General features: G+C 39.3%; 2 protein-coding genes across 5 annotated transcripts; one reads left to right on the plus strand and one right to left on the minus strand.

The window, feature by feature from the left end:
- Positions 1 to 3,330: 3,330 nt before the first annotated feature.
- Positions 3,331 to 8,901, minus strand: c3h17orf75 (chromosome 3 C17orf75 homolog). Of its 2 annotated transcripts, XM_040124361.1 has the most exons (11): positions 8,814 to 8,901; positions 8,477 to 8,654; positions 7,945 to 8,019; positions 7,345 to 7,470; positions 7,090 to 7,218; positions 6,846 to 6,906; positions 6,635 to 6,754; positions 6,104 to 6,168; positions 5,813 to 5,952; positions 5,624 to 5,727; positions 3,331 to 5,061 (listed from the first exon to the last, which is right to left on the minus strand). In XM_040124361.1, the coding sequence occupies exons 2-11, from the start codon at positions 8,617 to 8,619 to the stop codon at positions 4,846 to 4,848; spliced, it is 1,179 nt and encodes a 392-aa protein (XP_039980295.1). In that variant the 5' UTR covers positions 8,620 to 8,654; positions 8,814 to 8,901; the 3' UTR covers positions 3,331 to 4,845. The 2 variants fall into 2 exon arrangements, with proteins under 2 accessions (XP_039980295.1, XP_039980297.1); XM_040124363.1 differs by lacking the exons at positions 7,945 to 8,019; positions 8,814 to 8,901 and having other exon boundaries at positions 8,477 to 8,807.
- Positions 8,902 to 10,170: 1,269 nt separating this feature from the next.
- Positions 10,171 to 17,565, plus strand: LOC120788208 (BUB3-interacting and GLEBS motif-containing protein ZNF207-like). Of its 3 annotated transcripts, XM_040123786.1 has the most exons (12): positions 10,171 to 10,349; positions 10,762 to 10,888; positions 10,986 to 11,124; positions 11,204 to 11,386; positions 12,102 to 12,177; positions 12,313 to 12,383; positions 12,549 to 12,703; positions 12,923 to 13,015; positions 14,188 to 14,415; positions 14,643 to 14,781; positions 15,156 to 15,337; positions 15,601 to 17,565. In XM_040123786.1, exons 1-11 carry the CDS (start codon positions 10,309 to 10,311, stop codon positions 15,317 to 15,319), a joined length of 1,416 nt encoding a protein of 471 aa, XP_039979720.1. In that variant the 5' UTR covers positions 10,171 to 10,308; the 3' UTR covers positions 15,320 to 15,337; positions 15,601 to 17,565. The 3 variants fall into 3 exon arrangements, with proteins under 3 accessions (XP_039979720.1, XP_039979719.1, XP_039979721.1); XM_040123785.1 differs by having other exon boundaries at positions 15,156 to 17,565; XM_040123787.1 differs by lacking the exon at positions 12,923 to 13,015 and having other exon boundaries at positions 15,156 to 17,565.
- Positions 17,566 to 17,833: the final 268 nt, after the last annotated feature.

Genomic DNA, 17,833 nt, shown 5'->3' on the forward strand with positions numbered 1-17,833 from the left:
GAGATTATCATGACAAATGGAAAGAGAAAAATGCTGGTGAGTTACTTCTGTTGCCTGTTTTCTCATTTAATGTACAGTGCATCCAGAAAGTATCCAGACCCCTTCACTTTTTTCACATTTTGTTATGTTGCAGCCTTTTGCTAAGATCGTTTAAATTTGTTTTCCCCTCATCAATCTACACTCAATACCCCACATGGACAAAGAGTAAACAGAACTGTAGAAATTTTTGCAAATTTATGAAAAAGGAAAAACCGAAATATACCATTGATATAAGTATGAAGACACTTTACTCAGTACTTAGTTGAAGCACCTTTGGCAGCGATTACAACCTCAAGTCTTCTTGGGTATTACGTGACAAGCTTTGCACTCCTGGATTTGGGGATTTCCTGATAGTCTTCTCTGCAGATCCTCTCAAGCTCTGTCAGGTTGGATGGGGACTATTAGTGGGCAGCCATTTTCAGGTCTCTCCAGAGATGTTCAATTGGTTTCAAGTTCACCGAGTTGTCTCTAAGCCACTCCTGCTTTGTCTTGGCTGTGTGCTTAGGATCATTGTCCTGTTGGAAGGTGAACATTTGGCCCAGTCTGAGGTCCTGAGCGCTCTGGACCAGGTTTTCATTAAGGATATCTCTGTACTTTGCTCTGTTCAACTTTCCCTCAACCCTCTGCCTGTCCCTGCCACTGAAAAACACCCCCACAGCATGATGCTGCCACCACCATGCTTCACCATTGGGATGGTATTGGGCAGGTGATGAGCAGTGCCTGGTTTCCTCCAGACATGGCGCTTAGAGTTGAAGCTTAACAGTTCAATCTTGGTTTCATTAGACCAAAGAATCTTGTTTCTCACAGTCTGGGAGTCCTTTGGGTGCTTTTTTGAAAACTCAAAGCGGCTTTCATGTATCTTTCACTGTGGAGAGGCTTCCATTTGACCATCGGGATCTTTTCACCTCACTTACCAAGCCCCTTATTCCCCAATTGCTCAGTTTGGCTGGGTGGCCAGCTCCAAGAAAAACCTTCTTCCATTGAAAAGTTATGGAGGCCATTTTGCTAATGGCCACCTTCAGGGCAGCTTTTTTTTGTGTTTCTTTCCAAATCATGCCTAACCAGTTGAATTTATCACAGGTAGACACCAGCCAAGGTTTAGAAACATCTCAAAGATGATCAAGAGAAATGGGAGGCACCTGAGCTAAATTTGAAATCCCACAGCAGATGGTCTGAATACTTATGTCTAATATTTCAGTTGTGTGTGTGTGTAGGCAGCAGAGACGGCAGCTCTCAGAAAAGATTGGGTAGGACACCTATGGCAAGCCATGCATCTCTCTACTTCAAGGGTGTCGGAATCTAGTGGCACGCAGTAAGTAGGAGGAGGACTAACCCTTCATGACAGAGCTCACCCTGAACCGAAATATCTATGTTTGGTCAACTTGCCTTGAACCCTTAACATGCATTTGGATGATATCTCTTGTATTTTTAACAGAAAACTAACACAAAACTGTGGTCCCCTTCATGCCAGACACTGACTCTGCACTCTCTCTTCTCCTCAGCCCTGCAGAGTGTGAGCCACGAGACAGATTAAACAGTAGCACACCCATCTGCTCACAAAGTGACAGTGTGATGGAGTGTCTGCCTGTTTGGCATCTCTCGGCCTCCGCTCCTTCAGTCCAAATCCACTTTAAAAGCAGAAGAGTTACCTCCCCCATCTGCCTGTCTCAGGAGCTGAACAATGAGCAGGCCACATACCAAAACACACTTTTAGGCTGTAACTACCAGCATCAAAATGGTAAACTTTAAAATGATTTGCATATTTGCAACTTTGTCTCCACCCCAATTCATTGTTAACTAAGTCTTGAATTGGTGCTAAACTCTGTTTACAGGTGACAGTCTCAACAGTCCCCAGTGGTCCAGTGGGCGGAGCAATGCAGAGGACAGACAAGAAGAAAACTATGACATTTTAGCACTTAGACACAGTATGATCTTAAAAATACTTCAGATAATTTACCATCCAAAGTAACATAACATGCAGTATAATGGTGGTTAAATTGGCCCTATCATGTATAATGATATGCCTCCTCAGAGACGCGTGAGATCAACGTTTCAACAGAGATGGACCAGGGCGTGTATGACTTTCCTCTCTCTTACAGGAGGTCTGCTGAACACCAGGGTTGAGTCATACATTTATATACATATATACACATATACATATATATACATACTCATATATATATAAATACATATATATACACACATATATATACGCATACATACATATACATATATATACATATATATATATATATATATATATATACATATATATGTGTATACATATACATATATATATACATATATACACATATATATACATATACATATAATAAATACTTGGTTATACCAACATAATAAAAAAAAATTTTGTTGTCGTTTGGTGGAAATTTCTTTTTGATCCATTTCAGGCCCAACAGAGAGCATCTATGACGTACCAAGCTCTCTTTTGAGGGAGACGTCTGATCACATAATAGGTAAATCCTCTCTGTGTATACATACACACATATACATATATACATATACACACACATATATACACATATATACACATACATATGTATATACATATATACATACACACACATATATATACATGTATATATATATATATATATATATACATACATATACACATGCATACACATACATACACATACACACAAACATACAAATACACACACATATATATATAAAATAAATACTTGATTATATCAACATAATGAACTTTGTTTTGTTATCGTTTGGTGGAAATTTCTTTTTGATCCATTTCAGGCCCAATAGAGAGCATCTATGACGTACCAAGATCTCTTTTGAGGGAGACATCTGATCACATAATAGGTAAATCCTGCTCCATGTTACTGCAATTGTTCCCCTTGAGAACATGTCTCTTTTAACTATCTTCTCACTTGTTCTTATAAGATAGTCACAGTTGCTTAAATAGTCACTGAATTATATAAGCAACAAAAACAATATGTGCAACAGCTGCAAACATGGTCTGAAAGTCTCAAGCCCTCAGCTGTTTCTCTCTGGTTGCAGAAGAGCAGCATGAGGAGGGGGTCTACTGGATGTTATAATGTTCAGTTTGAGGACTACCAGTGATGGACTGGAGGATACACTTCTTTTGCCGAAGACGTTTGCAGCTTAATATCCCCATCTCTGTGTCTCAGGTGTAAGCAAAACATACAGTAATTATGTAACAGATGTAAGTGTAAAAAATGTTAGTCACCTTTGTTAAACTTCTGTAGGTGAGACAACATGCACAACCAGAACAAAGAGGTTCAACTGTGGTATTTATTTCAGCTCTGTCTATACAAGACTGAGAACCAAACAGTCACTTCTAACTATAGAGAATACACTGTACATAAATGTTTACAGATACACACCGTGGGTCAGCCACACTATGGTTCACAATAGTAAAATGACTCATTTACATGTCACCTGCTTCACAGTTTAAAAGTATACACCACCATCACTGATATTGCTGTATTTCATACTTTGGACTGGTTTTAATGGGAATAGTCTGAGTTTAACCCTTTACGGGTTTAATGGAATATATAAAATCATGTCTTGTTGCAGGTACACAATGGGAAGAAAATAAAATATAGGCATGCCAATATCATTCTGAGCACTTTAATATATCATTTTCTATTATTCATTTATTTATTTTAATTTCTTACTTCTAGGGGTTATCAATATTGCGGAACCTTTTAAACTACACAGATGCTTAGTTAATGTAGTGAGTGACCGGTCACATAGTGCCCATTTTCTTCTCACAAACTCTGAGCTGGTGAAGGCTGTGAAGATGTTTGTAAACAGAAAATAATTTGTTCTAATGTACACATTGTATCCAAAAATTACACTCTATCTACAACACTGCATTCCCAGAGAAGAATTAAACAGATATCTAATATCACTTGATAGACATACAGTACGTACATACAGTAGCAGTATTCATTAGACAAAAATAATATAGTAGTGCAAGTATTGGGTTGAAATGTAAGCAAACTCAAGGCTTATGTAACAATGCATAAAAGTGATTTGTGCAATTTCAATATGTTTCTTCACAAAAGAAGACTAGTACAATCAAATAAATTACAAAAAAAAAGGATATTTGGACATCAAATTAGCAATAGACAAATCTGCTCCAATGAGCAGAAGCTTTAGTTTGGATCAATTCTATGTTATGATCATTGTCAGTTAGCAAAACACTAGTAATAATATTTGGTTCAAAGTATTGTTATACACACTCACACAACACAAAAATTGCAAAAGCGAAAAGATTTGGAAAGTGCCACTCTATAAGTAGATCTAAACTGATCATCACACTGATTTTTTTAACTTTTTTATTTGAGTTCACCTTCACTGACGTCTTTGCCTTACAATTCAATTAACAACTAACTTTAATTAAGATCAATGCAGTGATGTTGCTGAGTCAATAAACTATGATTAGCCAAAAAAAAAGACAGTTGTTGAGAAAAGCTGAGTGTAAGTTGTCAGTGTTTTACAGTACATATTCCAGATCTGACCCCCGCTGTTCTAGTTGAGAAGCAGCAGTAGTGCCTGAAGAGGAAACTTATATTTTACAACTGCTATCGAAAATCTGAATCTGCTGCAACAGTTGGCAAATTAAAAATTTCCTCTCTGCCAAATTTTATCTGGCAATCTGATGTTTAAAATGGGATGTAATGCTAGGTTTAGAATGATACTTAAGTTATCTGCTTTGCTGCTGGTAAAGCAGTCTGTCTTACCACCAGGAAATGTATGCAGGCGCCACAACTTGGAGTTAAGTGTTACGAACTTGAATCAGACTTGGGCTTGGGACTGTTCCCTGAGGAACTCCTCCAGGACAGTGATGATGCTGCAGGCTTCAGGCAGGTCACTGTGCTCCGCCCTGGCATTCTGCAGCAACACATCCCCATTTCCGCAGCCCTGTAGGAACTGACAGCAGCGAAACAGGGCGTAGTGACTCATCTCTGCCTGCCGCACAAAGCGCTTCAGGCTGTTCATGTCCTGGATGGCCTGCGGAGGGGGAGCGTGGTTGATAGGGAGAAAGCAACAGGTTGAAAAAAGGGAAAAGATCAGGATGCAAGAAAGAAACAGAAGATTAAAAAAAATTGTTAAACTGTGTATCTGCCAAGAGGAAGTGAGAGCCGTATTCCAGGGTTTGTCAATCTTGTGGGCTAGTGGGAAATTAGTCGATTAATTGATTAGTAAATCAACAGAAAATTACTCTGGCAACTGTTTCGATCATTGTTAATTGCTCATTTCTCCATAAAAAATACCAAACATCCTTTAGATTTCAGTTTCTCAAATGTGAGGATTTACTTCCGTTCTTTGTAAAATGTGTTAGTAAACTGAACATCTTTGGGTTTTGGGCTGATGTTTCAGATAAAACAAGGAATTTGGTGACATCACTGAGTGCTCTTGGAATTTTTCACTTTTTTATGCAATGTTATATACAAAACAAATAATCAAATACTAAGCAGATTAATTGATTATGAGAATCTCCTTTAGTTGCATGATTACATAAAAGCCAGAAAAAAAACCCTGCTATAGTCTGTTTATGTGCACGTCTTCCCACCTTAAGTTTGAAGTTCTCCAGAATCTGTCTGAGCAGGAAGGGATTACAACGCTCTGCAGCATTTAGAAATGCCTGAATCCAGTCATCACAGAAACGATTACTGACTGGGGGGAGAAACATCTTCATTAGAATCTTAAGACCTAGACAGTACAGAGAAACATGAAGTGCATGTCACGGAGCGTGACTTACCTGTGTTGGAGAGTGTGGGCGGGCTGGTGGAGCAGTCTATAACCAGGTCAGACTGCGTGTCCTCTGAGATAGCCTTACACAGAGAAGCTGTTGTGGTGTCCTGCTGGGACAGACCCTGCAAACTGGCTGCTTTAATGAACCTGGTACAGAGTAAAAACAAACATTTAACAGCTAACAAACAGATGGCTGTTATACTGTGTTGTACATGGAAATACACTATGGGCAGGCACAGTTGCTACTTAGGATTTAAAGATATGCTAGTGTAGTTACGGGCACTGGCACCTGACTCACCTGGACACATCAGCCTTTGTCCTCTCGTCTGAATTGATGATCTCCACATGTGTGTGACTCAGAGCCTGCATACAGAAAGTGTAGCGGTGGAAATGCATTGGTCCGGAGAAAATTTATAATTCCATACAAGCAGAATTCAAGTTATAACAAAATAAATAAATTGGATTGCAGTATTTTAATGCATAGGGTGAATAAGATTATGAATGTACAGTTCCACTGTAAGTCCGGGCTATGGCAAATCACACTGTAGCTACCTGGGAAAATAATATAGTGTTTGTGTTTTTGGGTTAACTGTTCCTTTAAGGTAATTTTCTGCTTCTCACATTATTTTATCCTTTTTTTTTTTTTAAATCGCAAAAGATTTTTCACCAAGCAAGACCACTCGACAGAATGATTATTCCTATACAGAGGAATTTACATAAATTCACAGTCAACAATGACAATTAATGTATCTTAGTTCCATCATCTTCAACAAGCCCTTTTTGAGCAGTTTTCTTTTTTGGACATACTTTAGTGGTGAAAATAACTCACAGCGTGCAGCAAGAAGCTGATGTTGCTCTGGACCAGCTGCACCACTCGATAAATGTGCATCACAGACTCCTCGTACCACCGGCTCAGATAGGGACGCACCTCTGTCTCCAGGTTTCTCAGCTGAAACACCCACAGAGGTACAAATCAATGTAGTATCAGTAACGTAATGACAGATATACAATGTCATTACACTTTTATTATATTCTCATACCTCTGGGGTTTGCAGGCTGCTATGCAGGCCTTGAACGTATTTATCAAGCTCTAATCTAAATGTGTGTTGGGTCAAGGAATTGGAACTATTACTTGCTTCTCTGTGCAAAGATACAATGATGTGGAAACACTATAACAATGCAGGAAAGAACATTTTGTAATAGCAAGGATCATGTATAAAATTAATACTGGAAGACCTTGGGTGATGCTTATAACTTGGGCTGACATCGCTATGCAAAGGATATAAGTTCAGTCCTTTTTCAGAGCCACCCATGAAGCAGATGACGTATCCATTGCCATCAGTGTCAGGCTGTTCAGGGGACCTTTCTTGCTCCAGGAGACAGCAGTAGCAGCCGACCGCCTCCTCTGGGACACTGGAAAGAGTAAATTATCAACAAAACTGTTTTAACCTACTCACTTATTTTTTTCCCCCCTCTGGACAAAACAGTATTGAGTGTTACTGATGCAAAAAGTTGCTAGTGAATATGTCAAATGATTGCCTGAGTTCCACAGTGGCGATGTTGCCCATGCCTCCGAGCAGGGCTCCTTTGCTCAGCCTCCTTGAAATGTAGGTCCGCAGCTCAGGTTCCGCCTCCACTGGCAGGCTGCTGTCAATTAGTGTCAGGCTGTGGGCAAGAACTGAGAGTCAGTGTGGATACAAGCCGCCGGTGAAGGCGATGAGAAATTTGGAAGCCACTCAAGTCGATGAAGAGGAGATGGAGAAAGCTGATGACCATAAGCCACATCCAACACAACACACAACTGAGTCACATAGCTGTAACTGTGCCTTTCCTCCCTGGGAGTCAAAAACACGTAGTCACTGACAGGACGCATTTACCCATTGCTCTACAACTCTTTACCCAGACATTCAAAGGAATGTCATTCACTTTTTGTCAAAGATTGGGAGAGACCTAAACGCAATGTAACTCAGCAGCACAGCAATGACCGATCAGAACAAAATCACAAATGAAAACAGAATTGAGTCCATGTTGATTGGATGTCCAGTGGCAGCCCGTGGAGATACACCAATGCACAACAGAGAAAGCCAAAGAGAAAAGACCACTGAAAGCAAGAAGGTAGGTGGATGGCTCCTTTGTTACCTAAAGTCATCCTGACTGGTTGTGGAGTCCGCTCTCCTCTGGTTCCATGCCACATTTTCCCCAGAAGCCTCAGATCTAGGACAATTGACAGTTTACTCATCACCTGGTTAGTTTAATGGACAAATCTGGTTTTACCTGTGTGAGCGTCACTGTCAGCAGGTTCAGGAACAGGTGATTACAACAACTAAGGAGTGCTTTAGGCAAAGAATCATACAAAGCATAATGATTCATACATTGATACAGACAAAAAAAAAAACACTCCTTACACACCAGGGATTTTTTTCTTGGTTGTATTCAGGGGGAAAAAAACAAATAATATTTTTGTGATGTCTTGTAGAATAAGGGGTAGCCACTGTAAAAAAAAACATTAAATAATCCAACACCAAATATTAATAGTTAGAAAATACAATTTAAATATTATAAAATGAACATGTCCCATACAAAATTTCCCATCACTTATAGTTGTAGCAGAACTGTCATCTCATGGCAGCTGTCCAAAAAAAAAAAAAAGGGGGGGGGTATCGACCATTACCTTGTGCCCTGATAAAGATAGATGGTGTAGTAACAGCTCAGCTGAATTTTCTGGCTGTATCCAGCAATTTCTTCGCTGTCAAAGTCATCTCTCTCTTCCACGTCAAGTGAATCCTGGAAGGACGAGGTTTGGGAGGTAAACATGATCCCACTGCTGCACGGAGAAATCTAGCAGCCGGCTAGAATGGCAGATAACGAGGAGGGGTTTTGATTGTTTAGCTGGGCTGTGTTGGTATTTTTTGAGGTTGGGATCTATGGTTGATATTAAATAGGTGGACACGTATAAACAACCGCTGGACCAGTGGAAAAGGTATCTCCTTTCTCTCTTGTGTACTTACTGCGCATGTCCTGCGTGAACCTTTTAAAACATGTCCGACTACGATATGAATTTCTCATGTCGGTTCCGGGGACAAGCGTCACATCACCTAGGGTAAACATGTAGGCACCACCTGTTTTCATGTGCCGTATGAATTTAAGAATAATGAAAACACAAAAATAAGAGGGCTGTATCAGAAAGACGCTGTCACTAAACCATGTGTAATGTCCCACTGGAAGCAAGTGCGGCGTTTACCTCCTATCGATTAACAAATTAGGCGAGGGAAATTTCTTTCAAGTTTTTCCACAAATACTATCCAGCAACAAAACGCAGCCTCCAGAGACAAAAAAGAGACATCGATACCTACTGTTCCCTCTGTGATGAATGCTTAGAGACAGTCCTGCACTTTGTTCTGCAACTACACACGGAATTTTTGGTCTGCAATTGACAAGTTTATTTCATCTTACATCTAAATTGTATTGTCTGGTTATCACAGTTTTCATCGTGATCGTAAAGGATTAAAAAAAAAAAATCTAATTTTTATTCTTGCCAAATACCATACCTTCCATAAATGTAAATTCGCAAAAACAAACCTTTTTTTTTATTGTATTTATATATGAATTGATGCCTTACATAGATTGTATTAGGGCCTCTTCCAATTCAAAAGCAACTAAAAGTGTGTATCTACTTTCCTCTTTGAACATTCCTTCATTTTTTATTTCTTATTTACCTTTTTTAATTAAAACTTTCTCTTTAAATGTACATATTTGATATGCATGAATCGTTCCCTGTCTGTCTTGCTGTTAAAGTCAACATATAAACTGTATATGTTGACTTTGCCAAATAAAGTTACTTTTAAAAAAGTGTTTTATGTAGACATTTTCGTTAAGAATTGTCATGTAAACATAATGTTGATCGTATACCTGTAAATTCAACTGCTTTGACTTGCAACAGTATGAATTGTGGCTCCATGTAGACATTGCACGACCTATTGTAACGTTAGAGCTGGATTTTTAAAAATGTAGTTGTAGCAGGTCTATTTGTGGAGGTCCATTTAGTAGCCCAGTAAATGCAAACTGAAGGATTCGAGTTTTACACTTATAATAACTTTTTTAGTCTTATTGTAGTTGTTTTGAGTGTCGTTGTGGTTGTTTTGAGTCTCATGGTTCTCATTTTGTGTCCCTTTGTTTTCCTTTTATGGAATTTCCAACAAGAAATAGTAAGTGTCCCTTCATAGCAGATGCTTGGGCCAAGGGGACTAATTGACTCCTTTGACCCCTCGCCATGTTCGGTAATCCGTCCATGACTGTAGACAGTCAATGGTTCTTTAAAAGACATTTCTATGTTACCCTAGTTTTGGACCACTAGAGGACGCACTGGGGTCTCAGTGCCCACTGGGCTGCTGGAGACAGAGGATCGACGCCATCTTCATTTCCGTCAGTCCTGGTCGTTGCCTTAGCTGTCGGTAACTGTCGTTCTACAGGATTAGCAGGCGTTGAACTGATAGTACAGAAACCATGGGAAGAAAGAAGAAAAAGCAAATGAAGCCCTGGTGCTGGTATCCTTTTCCACATGTTATATTTAGTGTTATACAGTTATCTGGTTCTTGTCAAGAACTGTTTATGTTTGACAGCGTTATCCTCTGTTTGTTAGGCTAACGTTGACTGTAAGCTAACACCCGAGCCCCTAATAATAGTACTACGTGTATAGCAGGTTCGAAATATATGTCCAACATGACATATTTTGAACTTGCTGTCGGTTGTTTAACTTGAGTTGAATGACCAGGTCTGAGAAAAATAACAAATAATTACAATAACAGGCGACGCTGGTCTTTGATATCCTGTGAACTGTTGTTCTTATTAGCAAGATGTTTTTGCGTAAACAAATGCGCGACACGTTCAGCAGTAAAATAACATTACATTGATCAGGTTTATCAGGGAATAAAACTATTTCCTAAACCGTGATCTCAGGTACTGTAACAGAGATTTTGATGATGAAAAGATTCTCATTCAGCATCAGAAAGCCAAACATTTCAAGTGTCACATCTGTCATAAAAAGCTGTACACTGGCCCTGGGCTCGCCATCCACTGTATGCAGGTGAGGAAACAATGATAATGCCAACCATCTTCTCAAAATCAAACAAAATCATTTATTTATAAACTTAAATTACTTCACTGTACCAATTCTTTCCTAGGTACATAAAGAGACCATTGACGGAGTTCCTAATGCAATACCTGGAAGGACAGATATTGAACTGGAAATATATGGCATGGAGGGTATTCCAGAGAAAGACATGGAAGAGAGAAGAAGAGTGCTAGAACAAAAGAACCAAGGTATTAACACCAAAATACATTCATATACTGTCTTCTTATGGACTATTCTAGAGAGTGATTTTGCCAATCCTATTTTCAGAGACTCAGAAGAAAAAGCAGAACCAGGATGACTCTGATGAGTACGATGATGATGACGAGCCTGGTCCCTCCTTCCAGCAGCCTGCTGCAGGCCAGCCCCAAACAGGCTACATCCCCCCTATCACCCAGCCTGGCATGCCTCCTGGCTCTGGTGCTCCAGGGATACCACCAGGCAGCTACTCAGGTGGGAAACAGTTACTTAACTTGAACTACAAAAAGCCAACTATTGAGCTAATCCTAAATAACACTGTACTGGTGTTAGCCTGAACTAATAAGAATAAGTTATTCAAGCTCACATTTTATTCTGTATTTGAGATATTGTTATTGTGTCATGTTAAAATAGGAATGCTGATGTCCATGGACTCAAAATGCGTAGTATAAATTACGCTCAGTGGCTACTTTATTAGATATACCTGTGAAATCTAATGCAATTCAATACAACAGCTTAGCCAAAAATTCTACCTTTTATAAAGATAATAATGTTCACTTTTGATAGACACTGTCAGAGAGGCATTATTATGTATATATTTATTATTGAGTTTGTAGTTTGCAGTGATGTTGTAATGCACTCATTATATTGAGAAGTGTTTCTATTGTTTTGCGCTCACCGTTTCCAAACATGAGGGGAAGAAGGAAGAAACAAATTTCAATAAAATGCGCTCCAGTACTACATCACCACTAACTATGGCCTCAGCAATTAACATACAATTGAATTAAAACGTCCCGTAAAGTTTATCAAAAACTGGCCATTATAAGCTTTGTAAAGGTAGAATACGTGGTAAAGCCGTTGTAGAGGATTTTAATAGATAGTATAGGTGTACCTAAAAAAGTGGCCAGGGAGTGTATTTTGTTATTTGGTAACACACTTGAGTTTGTAAAAATTAATTTCCTTGTTTTAGGAATTCCCCCGATGATGCCAGGTGTGCCACCAATGATGCCAGGAATGCCTCCTGTGATGCCAGGGATGCCTCCAGGGTAAATTTTTGGCATTATTAATCAAGACTGTTTTTTGTTTTTTTTTGTTTTTTTTTTAAAATCAATCCCATCTCCACTTTATCGTGTATATTAAACATGTTTTTTTTAATTTTTTTTTTTATATCATGTATTTAGGATGATACCAATGGGTGGGATGATGCCTCCAGGTCCAGGGGTACCTCCAATGATTCCAGGTGTGCCACCAGGTAACCAATGCCCTGACATTAAACACCTTCAGAGAGCCCCATGTTATTTCCTCGATGTGAGTGATTGTCCATTTTTCTAATTAAAGTTTGTCAATATATTGTAACACTGTCGTGGTGAGGCTTGACGTTTCCCCTTATATAACCAATTTGTTCTGCTGGTGTCAGGCCTGCCTCCTCCAGTGGGTCACCGTCCAGGCATCACACACATGGCTCAGGTCCCCCCTGCTGTAAACATGCTAACCAGACCTGCCGTTCCTGCTGCTACTGCCCCCTCAGCCCAGCCTGATGTCGCCAAACCTCTGTTCCCCAGTGCTGGACAGGTAAAATCTTTATGACACCATTTACCCCTGCACAATTTCCATCTTCCTCAGCACTTTGATGGGGCAGAACATTACCTTCTCCTGTTGAAATAAGGGATGTTTGAATAGCTGTCGGTGCTCTAACAGACTGATATAAAGGAGACTTTACCAAGAAATTCCTTTAACCAAAGGATTATTTTATTTATGTTTCCTATTCTTTACTTTTTTCCTGTGCTACAGATGGGCAGTCGGGTTGCAAGTACAAATGCAGGGCCATCAAGTGCAGACTCAGAGTCCGCCTCCCCTAAAGCTCTGTTCCCTATCACATCACAAGTACGCAGCTGTCTGCCTGCTCTACTTTGACAACCTGCAGCTTTACAATTGGCATGCACACAATTGTATATAGTTTGCCTGTGGTGTACTTGGGCAGATTAATTCTATTTTATTTGCCAAAGCTGTTTTAGCAAGTCATGAGAAAGTCTAATCATTTGTGTGGGTAGAAAATACTTATAAAATATTTTGTAACTCTAGCAACACATTTATTTGCTTTTTCTTTTGCTACAAATCTGCATTTATAAAATGCTATTTAAAAATAAGCTCTGTTAACTCAACAAATTCACAAACTGGCAAGTTATGCAGATTTGTAAAATGGGCTTTTTGTTTCTGAACTGCTGCAGGGCAATGTAGCACCGCATGCTCTTTTGGATTTGTTTTCTTGCAGGCTTGAAGAAATAGGCTTTACTTTGGTTATACATTACAGGGTTACTCTCCCATGTGTGCAAAAACAGTGGTTTTAACATGTTAAAGAGATATAGATATAGACTTGGCATTAAAATGCTCAAAGATGAAATGATCATAGTTCATTGTAGAAACAAATTTGTGAGATGTGGATGTAATGTTGCTCTCCTGAAATAATTAAAACTGACCCACCAACAAAAACTGTTGGTGTATGCAGTGGAAGGACAAATTGGCACTGCTTGGCACAGTTCAATTCTGTGGCACCGGAAAATGATTTAAGTGCAGGTTAAATAACCCAAATCATCCCTATTTCTCTATTTCTTTAGTAAAAACATTTTGTTTTTTCTAGAAAGACATTAGTTTAATTTTTAAAATGTCCTTTTTTTTTTAAAAGTTGTTTGAGCCCAACAAATGATGAGATTTAACTGAAACATATTGTAAAGTCTCAGCACATAAAAGCAAAACTACTGCTTGGCTATCACCAAGGGTAAAGTGATAGAGGATGTCTTTTTGATTTCGGTGAACTGACCCTGTAAAGATCATGAAAGAGGACATTGCAAGCATCAAGGGAAAGAGGAATCCAGAGACAGTCCAGGCAAGTCCATCTTAATCCTGTGTACAAACACTAATATTAATGTCGAACCTCGAAGGGAACCAAATATAAACTTCAATCATGGGAGAAACCTCAAAGTATGACCAAAAGTTTAGGAATTTAAATGCCTTTCATTCGAGTCTCACTAATGTGTTTTCCTGTCTAACCCGCTCAGAGTCAGCAGACAATGTCAGGGTCACCTCACCCTCCCGCTTCTACCTCCGCTGACCTTGCAAAGCCCACATTCCCGGCCTACACCCAGGCCACCGCATCTGCAGGCAGCCCAAATGCTGGCAGCAGTACGGTCTCCAAACCTCCCTCTACTGTAACCAGTAAGCCCGCCACCCTAACCACCTCCAGTGCAACCAGTAAGTTGATCCACCCAGATGAGGATATATCACTGGTAAGTACTTTAGCTGGAACTGTCTCTCTTTATACTCTTAACAGTAAGTAGCTACACAGTTTGAGAGTCTGTTAATAATAGCAAAAGTTTATGTCAATATCACAGTGTTGAAAATAGCATTATCTGGAATTAGAATGATTGATTAATTTGACTTTATACTTATGGTTGAGCTGCCGAATTTCAGTGTCAAATTATTCTGCCTCGTTTTTGGTTTCTGTGTCCTTTAGGAAGAGTTGCGGGCTCAGTTGCCCAGGTACCAGCGCAGTTTACCCCGCCAAGGTCAGGCCACCGCTGCTGCCCCCTCAGTGGGTCCTGTGGGTGGCATGATGACCCCTCAGCAGCCCGGCATGAGGCATCCCATACCAGGTATATACAACAAAAAACTTTACATTTCAGGCATTTAGTTAGTTTGTTAAGAACAGAATTGTTGAATATGTTGTTGGATACAAAACTCTGGCATAGGATGAAAATATCTCTAAAGCATCATTATTATATAAATTATTATCTAAACTTTTCTTCAAAAGTGCTATAACTTACCGTGTAATATGAACGACACTACATTTTTAGCTATGCTAGCAGAGTCTCTACCATCCATCCTGTATGACATGAACGACGCATTAGTACAGCCTCACAGTTCTCCCAGAATGGCTGTAAACTCTTAGTCTTGTTATAAAGTTGACGTCATATACTTATTGCTCCTAATTTTTGATTAAAAAGCCAACAAACCTCTGTTCTCGCAGGCCAGTATGGCGGTCCACCACAGGGGATGCCAGGCTACATACCAGGAGGGATGCCTCCATACGGGCAGGCCCCTCCTGTGGTTCCCCCAGGGTACCAGGGAGCCCCTCCTAGGCCGCCCATGGGTATGAGACCCCCTGTCATGTCTCCCGGAGGCCGCTACTGAAGCCTGTCTTCCTCTCCTGTAGGTTTGGACACTCAACCCTTTTCTAATGTCCTCATCTGCTAGTAGACAAACCAGTATTGGTATTATAGTACCACGACGTACTGTTTATTCTACTACTACTGAGCTATGAGGAAGAGACACTGAATAAACAGCAAACAAAAGCTCTGTATGCATCACAGAACGCATGGGAAATATTTAGATTGTACCTAACCAAGACTATGAACTGTTGTTTCAAACCATCTCTGTTCTGTGGCTTTTTTTCCTTCTCATGTTTCATTTAGGTGTATAGAAGTGTAATAGATATGGTTCGTAGTGTTGTGAAGGCGCTGGAGTTACATGGGCAGTACCCACCCTTAATCAAGGCAAGTTTTATGTAAATACATTTCTGTTCTAAGCTAAACAGTGAGGCCTTCACAGCACATAGTGCTGTTGGACTTTGTGTCCCCAACTTTGTTTGGTGAGGGCTTCAAGTAACTGTTATACATTCATTCTGTTTTTTTGTTAATGATTTAAAGAGGAAATACCCACTAAACCTTATTTAGATGAAATGGTATATGTATTGTTGTAAAACTGTATTGTAATAAAATGTGGCAAAAATGTAAGACTCTTCATTGCGGGACATTAGTGGGAAAAGAGACGTCACAGCAGGTTTGTACTCCAATAATAAACTAAATGGTGACTGTGTTTTTGTTGTCTTGAAGATGAAGATTGAAAACTAATAACAGCAATGCTTTGTTGAGTTTAAATTAAAAATGTTGTTAAATGTTTTATTGTGACTATAAGCAGTATATTGAATTTCTTTTATTGATGTTCTGTACATGGCACTGGCAGACCTGCCTTTGACACATTGAGTGCATTGTACAGCTGCATAACTTCCGGGTTGCTAGTGGCTGTAGTGCTAAAACCCAGATCTCTCTTCTCCCTGTAGCAATGCCATGGGGGACTGGCTGAGGCCCTGTCTCAGTGTAGCCCTGTTTCAGCCTGAGGCAAGTCTCACCATTTTCTGTCTTCTCATTCATTACCAGGGGCCCTCACAGCTTACACGCTGTTGGATCTGTGTGTCCCCAAACTTGCAGCAAGTTTGGTGAAGGCCCTTGTTTGTGTTGCGTTTAGGTACCATTTCCTTCAGGCATGTTAGCTTATGTGGAGTATACTCTTAATTGTTAAGCGCTTACGTTCCATAGAACCTGTATCTTCCATTAGTTTCTGGCGAGAACATCAGGAAGCTCCGTTTTCATTTAGTAGCTCTTTGCTGAAAGTATAGAGCTTTTAAATGAAACTATTCCTTTAGACGCTTTTGATTTTAACTAGTCCTACAGTCCACTGCAGTTTACTGTCTCAAATATTCAAGGCTTGGTCAAAAGTCAAATTATTTGTTAGATTACTACATACATTAGCAGTCTGTCACCTGCAGCCATATGTACATTAAATGTGTGTGGGGAGGTTTGTGATGAACAGATGACTTTTCATATGCTTGTAAAATGGCTTTACCACTTAATCCTGTTTGTTTCATCAGCTTTCCTCACTTGATCATTTGAATTTAACTACTTACATGAAGGACAATCTCTGCCAGTCAACAGGTTAGTTAAAGCTGTAAGTACCACTGCTATACTTTTAATTTCCGTCGACCTGTGTTTTGTGTGCACACATAATATAAGTTCTTAATCTTCATTTACGTTCTTTTGGAAAACACAAAATAAGCCCACAACAATTTTTAAGTTTAAACTAATGGCAGCCAATCATTAATTGTGATCTGGAGGAATGCCTAATAAATCATAGTTACCACTTCAGTGTGCAACACATTTTTCCTGCTGCTTCTACCGAATGCAGTCCGCATCTCAACATACGTTTTGGTGTAAACAACAACTATTAAAACCAATGATTTTGATATTTTACATGAGTCATACAGGCAGAGTCTTCATTGGTAAGTATGGGCTCATAAGGTTTCTTATATATCACACAAAAGGAAGTCTAATAAGCTTTAACTTGCTGAGGAATACAGTTTTATGAGAACATGTTTGCTTGTAGTGTGTGGGTGTGTGTGTTTTATGTTTTTTTTTTGTTAAATAACATTACTATACTAAACTTACTTATTACTGGTCTGGCTGGGAAGCTCTGGAAGAGTTAACTCCAAAACTGAAGCTTATTCATGAATATTTGTATTGGGATCTGTTCTGCAAAAAACTCTATAGTTTAATTTTGATTTCCCTGCCAAAGTCTGTATGTTTACTCTTTTTCTTTAAATAAACCAGTTCCTAAACTCTAATGTGTCTGTGATGTTTCCCCCCCAAAATGTTATTGTTTTATGTAGTTGAAAACATAAAATTGTTATGATTAAAAAAATATAATGCAGGGTTATGAGGCTGTCAAATTTAGAAACACTAAATATAAAGTTGTAAAGGGAAAGTCCAATGACCTTATTAGTAGTAAGCCAACAAAGTGAAAACGGAAACTGAAACTATTTGGTGGCTGAAATAGAGTTTAAATCAAGACTGAAGTTTCACATTTTTACAG

The sequence above is a fragment of the Xiphias gladius genome, chromosome 3 (genome assembly GCF_016859285.1).
Source record: "Xiphias gladius isolate SHS-SW01 ecotype Sanya breed wild chromosome 3, ASM1685928v1, whole genome shotgun sequence".
In the NCBI taxonomy this organism is placed as follows: Eukaryota; Metazoa; Chordata; class Actinopteri; order Istiophoriformes; family Xiphiidae; genus Xiphias; species Xiphias gladius.

Coding starts and splice junctions, on each gene's coding strand:
- c3h17orf75 (XM_040124361.1), bottom strand. CDS start 8,619: ATGTTTACCTCCCAAACCTCGTCCTTCCAGGATTCACTTGACGTGGAA. Junction 6,907..7,089: donor TCTGAAAAAGGACTGAACTT/ATATCCTTTGCA, acceptor GACCCAACACAC/ATTTAGATTAGAGCTTGATA. Junction 5,728..5,812: donor GCCCACACTCTCCAACACAG/GTAAGTCACGCT, acceptor TTCTCCCCCCAG/TCAGTAATCGTTTCTGTGAT.
- LOC120788208 (XM_040123785.1), top strand. CDS start 10,309: ATGGGAAGAAAGAAGAAAAAGCAAATGAAGCCCTGGTGCTG. Junction 10,889..10,985: donor TCGCCATCCACTGTATGCAG/GTGAGGAAACAA, acceptor ATTCTTTCCTAG/GTACATAAAGAGACCATTGA. Junction 12,178..12,312: donor ATGCCAGGGATGCCTCCAGG/GTAAATTTTTGG, acceptor TCATGTATTTAG/GATGATACCAATGGGTGGGA.